This window comes from Crassostrea angulata, chromosome 2 (genome assembly GCF_025612915.1).
Source record: "Crassostrea angulata isolate pt1a10 chromosome 2, ASM2561291v2, whole genome shotgun sequence".
Classification (NCBI taxonomy): Eukaryota; Metazoa; Mollusca; class Bivalvia; order Ostreida; family Ostreidae; genus Magallana; species Magallana angulata.
In genome coordinates this window covers 75,771,213-75,777,926 of record NC_069112.1, presented here as the reverse complement: position 1 = coordinate 75,777,926, position 6,714 = coordinate 75,771,213, and the positions used below count along the sequence as shown (strand labels likewise).

The 6,714-nt window shown below is 31.2% G+C and overlaps 1 protein-coding gene across 1 annotated transcript; it reads right to left on the bottom strand.

The window, feature by feature from the left end:
• Positions 1–345: 345 nt before the first annotated feature.
• LOC128174873 (ankyrin repeat domain-containing protein 29-like) lies at positions 346–6,226 on the bottom strand. Its single transcript, XM_052840300.1, has 4 exons — positions 6,155–6,226; positions 4,997–5,054; positions 1,070–1,697; positions 346–772 (listed from the first exon to the last, which is right to left on the bottom strand). Exons 1-4 carry the CDS (start codon positions 6,224–6,226, stop codon positions 346–348), a joined length of 1,185 nt encoding a protein of 394 aa, XP_052696260.1.
• Between the last annotated feature and the right edge of the window lie 488 nt (positions 6,227–6,714).

The following is a 6,714-nucleotide window of genomic DNA, read 5'->3' as shown; positions in this document are numbered from 1 at the left end:
ATTTTACAGTAGCTGCGTATATCTCATACCAACATTTCTATCCATATGAGCATTGTAGCCTCTTAAACTATTTTTTTGCACTAAAGTTCGTTAGGTTTTGTATTTAACTAAAATCTATATTTTAGATCTAAAAACTTATTTTTTTATAAATATAATAATTTGATAATTACTGATTCAGGAATAATACATGTATTTTATAAAAACATTTCATGCATATTATAATTATGCAATTGAAAAATACAAAAACCTTCTGAGAAGACACACCAACGTGATCAACAAGTAAATAGCGTACAGAACCGTCATGGCTGTATTCACTTATAGAGAGATGATAAATTTTCATTTACTTCAATCGATGTCCGCACTATTGTTTCGTAAAACTTGAACAGTGTTGTCATGACCATGTTGATAAGCTGTTTTGAAAGGACTATCTCCACTATACAGACATAAATTAATATCTGCGCCATTATCCATTAAAAGTTGCAAAGTACTGACATGCCCCCTTTCACAAGCTATATAAAACGGGCTTGCTCCATTGTTTTCACATAAATTAATATCTGCACCATTTCTAAGTAAACATTGTACTATGCTATCATGCCCGTTTTGGCTAGCTATAAATAAAGGGCTCGTTCCAGTTTTCTCACACTGATTTACATTTGCACCGTTCTTCAGTAAAATATGAACAGTGCTGTCATGTCCCTTTTCACAAGCTATATAGAGAGGAGATCCTCCATCTTTTTCACATAAATTAATATCGGCACCATTTTTGAGTAAACAATGCACTATGCTATCGAGTCCGTTTTGACTAGCTATAAATAAAGGGCTCGTACCGGTATTCTCACACTGATTTATATTTGGACCGTTCTTCAGTAAAATATGAACAGTGCGGTCATGTTCCCTTTCACAGGCCAAATAAAGAGGAGTAGTTCCTCTTAAATCACATGAATCGAAGCATGCACCATTGTTTAGTAGAAATTGTACAATGCTGTCATGCCGATTACAGCAAGCTATCCAAAGAAGACTGACGCTATTTTTCGTATTTAAATTGATATCCGCGCCGTTTTTCAGCAAAAGTTGTACTGTTCTGTCATGTCCGTATTTACAAGCAATGTAGAGCGGACTGGTTCCGTTATCATTGCATAAATTAATACTTGCTCCATTGTTCAGAAGACTTTGTGAAATGGTGTCATGTCCTTTGAGGCATGCTATTAAGAAAGGGCTAAATCCATCATTGGTATTTAAATTAATGTCTGCGCCATACTTCATTAAATGTTGCACAGTGCCGTCATGTCCATTTTTACAAGCAATATAAAGAGGACTGGCTCCATCATTCTTACATAGATTAGTATTTGCCCCTCTTGTAAGTAAAAGTTGTACAATGTTGTCGTGACCTTCTTGACAAGCTACATATAGAGGACAGGTTTTGTCATTCCTAGATAAGTTGATATTTGCCCCTCTTGCAAGTAAAAGTTGTACAGTGTTTTCATGTCCAGTTTCACAAGCAATAAAAAGAGAACTTGCCCCGGTATCACTACACGAATTGATATTCACACCATTATTTAGTAAGAGTTGCACAGTTCTGTCATGTCCGTTTTTACAAGCTATATACAAGGGACTGGCTCCGCTCTTCTTACAAGAAGTAATAATTGCACCATCAGCAGGTAGGAAATTAACAGTGCTGTCAGGTTCATTTTTACCAACTAAAAAAAAATAAAGAAATATATCATTCATTTTGATTCAATATCTGCAGCATAATAAAGCTAAAAAGTTTGGTCATGTCTTTTGGTACAAGCTTAATTAATAGCTTAATTCATATATTTCAAGACAGAAACCATGTATTTTATATCAATGACACTTAATATGTGATGTTATATATTTATTTATTACTTAAATAAGTCTGTATGTTTGAATAACACTAAAAAGATAACCATTTCCGTGTTTGTCAAATAAAAATAGGTATTATCTGACAAACTGGGTAATTGAGCATACAAAAAACAACTTTGATAAGACCCCTGGAACAAACTAGGAGGTAAAAGGTTTTTTTTATTTGACCATTTGATGCCTTTTAGCAATAACTTTAATATGTAGAACAGAAAAAGAAATCCCTAGGGCAGAAGTTTAAAAAAAGTGTAAAAAATGTGCAAAATTGATACATTTCAAGCAAAATTCCATAGGGTCCTATGTTAAAAATTAAAAAACTTTGAGATGACCCCTTAAACAAACAGTGTGGTAAATGTCTTAAATATTTTTTATCTTAAAATAATAAGTATATCAGTAGAAATTGATGTAAAAATTTCATCCAATGAAGCAAAGGTATTGGTATGAAGCATCATTTAAAGGATTTATATCTTGAAAATCATAAACATGTAGGCACCTTTCATTTACTAGATTTTGAGCTTAATGGAAAGGATCTAATTGAATATTTGGAAAGAATAAGCTATATTGTCATTTATGAGATATCTACATTATTATTATTAAGTGTCATTTAATTTCATCTCTATCTACCATTTAAAATCAAATTATTGCCTTATTACATTCGTTGATTACCAATTAATTATTTTTTAAAACATCTTACTTATCATTATGATTTTTTAACCAAGTAAAAAGGTAATAAACATATATTAAGGTTATATGTAGGGCAAAATTATAATTTTGACTATGCGTTTAGAATGTTTATAAAATAAAACAGTGTCATTATCACTTTTTAATTCTAAACTTACCTTCTTTGACATTTAGTTTGTCCTCTGCACTTCTTAAGAATATAGCATTTTGCTCGATCTGTATTTTTGGTTTTTGTGACGTAACTGCTAATAATATTGAACAAAAATGGATGAAAATCTTTTAACCCCAACTAGTACTAAAAAGAATAGACCAAATCAGAAAGATCGTGACAATGTGTTTATTTGCATGTTCAAAGAAGAATGTGTAATTTATTTCATTTCATAAACTCGCATGGGAATGAATGAAATTATGCATTGATTCGAGGCCGTCCTTAATGCTACACTTTTTATACAGGGATACCAACTACTTGCAAAGTACGGGGGGGTATTCTGGTAGAAACATATTGACACTGCAACGCCAGGTGTCGCGTCATAAAAGGAAGATTAAGAGGTCTGAAACCATAATATTATAATATAATTTTGGTATAATTCATACAATTTTAACTAAAAATAACTTACAAAAGTACAAGTAATGCTAAATCTAGATCTGCACGTTGAATTTAAGCAAAAAAAAAAACGAATGAAAAAACATTTCGAACGTAAAAAGCGACTATTATTTGCCAATTCGTAGTCAACCGGAGGCAGTAAACCGTTTATTGGGGTCTTATAATTTGTATCACTAAGAGTAGAACCGGTAGGTTATCCTGCTTGTCTATATATTGCAAATATCTGGTAGACTATAAGAAAATATTTAAAAAATTGAGATGTATGAAAACGCTTCAGTACCTTATGGCCGGTTGAATGGTATTTTCTGCTTTGTATCTATTGCTCTAACATTAACATAGTAATATGACCACGGTTTATAAAGTTATTAAATACTGCGAAATCATTAAAACTCGTGGCTGAATTTTCGTGGCATTCAAGGGTAGCCCTATACAACGAATTTACATCCTCCACGAAAACAAATTTTGAAAGGGTTAGTTTTATTTTTTGAAACTGAAAATCGAATCATTCACAAAATTACATCCTCGCGAATAATTAAAAAACCCACAATAATTATTATATAGTAAATGCTTTTCTTAAATAACGCAAACATAAAACTTCCAATATGTAATCTAAACATAGCTAACTAGTTTCGATATAAAACACTTACTTATAAATCTAAAACTGAAAAGTATGCAGACTGCTAAAAATAGTATTGCCGTTACACTTGATAATGATACCCTCAATATCAAGTTTCTCTTTTCTTTGTAGAAAGTTTCTTCATGTGGTATGACGTCTGCTGTTACGTTAACAACTTAGTTTTTTGTTTTACTTGATATATGTTGTGTTTTAGTTGTTCTGCAAAAGAAATAAATCTGTTTTATATAAGGAATAAGGAATCATTCTTTGAGTATTATGAGGTGATAATTTTGGTCGGGGCGTGATCAAATCCAATAAAGCCCGAAGGGCTTTATGATAGATTTGATCATGCCCCGACCGAAATTATCACTTCATAATATTCAAAGAATGATTCCTTATCATTTATATTTATATAATTTTAAGCCATCGTACGATTAAATATTTAAATATAAATAAGCAAACCCCGCTGGTGCCTCAATTTAGCGTCAATTGTATTATGGGTTATATCGTACAAAATCGATACGTAGTGTTATCACAGAAAAAGACACTGGAGAATGTAAATATATTGTTATATTTGCTGATACTTAACGTAATATTAACAAGTGAGATCTACAGTAAACAAGGAATCAACAAGAACATATTTAAATACTCAGAGCAAGAGGGATATGAAATACATATCTACCAAGAGATTTTCTCAAACAGCTATTCAAAATTAATTTCTTAAACTGAAAATGTAAAATGTTTGAAGTGTTTATTGCTTCAAACATATTAATGAAAAAACAAAACCAAAACATGAACTTTTTAGGAAAAAAAACTAAATTTGTTGATGAAACAATATCATTTACAAACCGTCAACTATTTAGACCGAAGAGAGGCACATGTAACGACAGTTTTTTTTAAAGTTTTGTTTAAAATATTAAACTGTTCGCCAGGAGTTTGATCTAAAACCAAACATTTTTTTTTTATTACGACGCGTTTGCTTAAAATACCGTCTGTAGGTATCGTTTTTACATGTGCATGCATTTGTTTTATGTCGTAATGAGCAGTATTAAATATATGACCTGATCTAAAAAATATTTATCTTACAAAAAAAAAGTTAACTGCTAACGCATTACTACGAGCAAAAACAAGAAAATATGAAGATGAAAAGAGATCAAAATGTAAAGAAATTCTTTTGGGATTTTTTCTGTTTTCATTTTCTACGGAAAATGGGTTACCTTTCACACTTTGGTTCAGCAAGAAAACATCCATTTCCAATGGCCACACAACTCTGGCCTGTAAAAAGATACATGTATTATAAAAAAACAAAACACTATGTTGTTTTAAAAAAATACATACTTTATAGTTTACTCCATATGTAAAAAAATACAAGAACTGGTGCATTTTTTACATATAATCCTACATAACCCCCACAACACTGAACGAATATACATGGTTCCGAGTTGATACGAAATTTGATCTGAAAAAGATTTTAATTAGATATACTTATTATTTGCTAAGTTCTTATACATGTATACTCATCTCATTTTCCTGAAATTTATCTGAAAATGGTTTTAGCATAAACTAATAGGAATTAGAAGTCGGGTTATCATTACAAAATAAACTAGCAGCAACAATTACAACCAAATGAATAGAAAGTAAAGTTTAATTAATGCACGAAATATCGTAGTTATCTGCTTGAATGTTATAAACACAAATATGATTTTATGACAAATAAAAAAAAGTGAGCTTAATCAAATGCTTAAAAGAATTGCAGATTTGGGAGAAAAACTAAGATGAGTTCAGAGGATGTGATACATATCAGCCTTTCAGAAAGATCCATATCAGCTTCTGAAACACCACAATAGTGGCCAACGACTTGTTAATTTAAATGACAGAATATTAAAATATTCAGGGACTGAAAGCTTGCATTTATACAGTTTGTAGCGCTGTGCTAAAATAAACATTACGTATCAAACAGCCCTCACACATCTAATTAATTAGGAGGGTTGGAAAATTAAAGCTATTTTTTTCGAAATTGATGTCTTTGAGAAAATATTTATATACCAACTTTTTTAAAAATGTTAAATAAGAACACTTTCCTCAATAATGAGCAAAACATGGTAGCTATGTATATATCAATCCAGCAGATTCTTTTGCAATCTTAACGTACATCAGTATGTGTAAATGCAGGTACAAGACAAGATTTTAAAATCGATTTAAAAGATTATCCTCTAAAATATGAATATTTATTCGTTCAGTTTTCAAAACGTTAGATTTATCATATTGGTTTTTTGCATAACCATGCAAAACCGAGTTTAAAGTCGTAAACACATAATATTTAATTGTATTAAACTGTTGATCATGCCATCAATGCCATCGAACAAAGCACTTACATTTCTGTACATCCTGACTACGGTAATTCGAACTTGGGCATCCTTCTGTAAAATGACCACAATCATAGGCATCGATGATAGAATGGTGCTTGTATAAAAACATACATAAACCTGAAAATACACCGTGCCTTAAAGTTGCAATTTGTTACAAATGTACAAAATGTTGAAAACAATATGAGAAAAAAGCAAATAAAATAGGGAAAGGAGACTTACGTCTCTGCTTTAGAATTTTCATAGATGTAAATTGATATTCAGTGTACATTAAGTATACATATTTAGCAGCAAAAGAATTAAAGTAGCAATAACCAGTGAGATAAAGTATGAATATCATTTCATGATTATCTATACCTTTCACAAACTGTATTTGAGGCAGACTGTAGCAGAACTCCAAGAGTTTTGTAATGTTTTCATCAGGAACACACATGTAGGCGTTACTCCAGGTACAATTGAAGATGGATGATCTCTCCATCCACTCTGTCAGGTTTCTCGGACAGGACTCTGTTGTATATACCGGAAAAGCATAACCGTCCAAGGGCCTCTGAATCATAATAAAACCCTGT

What these genes read in the sequence shown, in the direction of transcription:
- LOC128174873 (XM_052840300.1), bottom strand. Translation starts at nt 6,226, where the DNA reads ATGCCTATGATTGTGGTCATTTTACAGAAGGATGCCCAAGTTCGAATT. An exon ending in TAGTCAGGATGTACAGAAAT is followed by an intron (nt 5,055 to 6,154) that starts GTAAGTGCTTTG and finishes ATCTTTTTACAG; the next exon opens with GCCAGAGTTGTGTGGCCATT. An exon ending in CATGACAGAACAGTACAACT is followed by an intron (nt 773 to 1,069) that starts TTTGCTGAAAAA and finishes CATAGTGCATTG; the next exon opens with TTTACTCAAAAATGGTGCCG.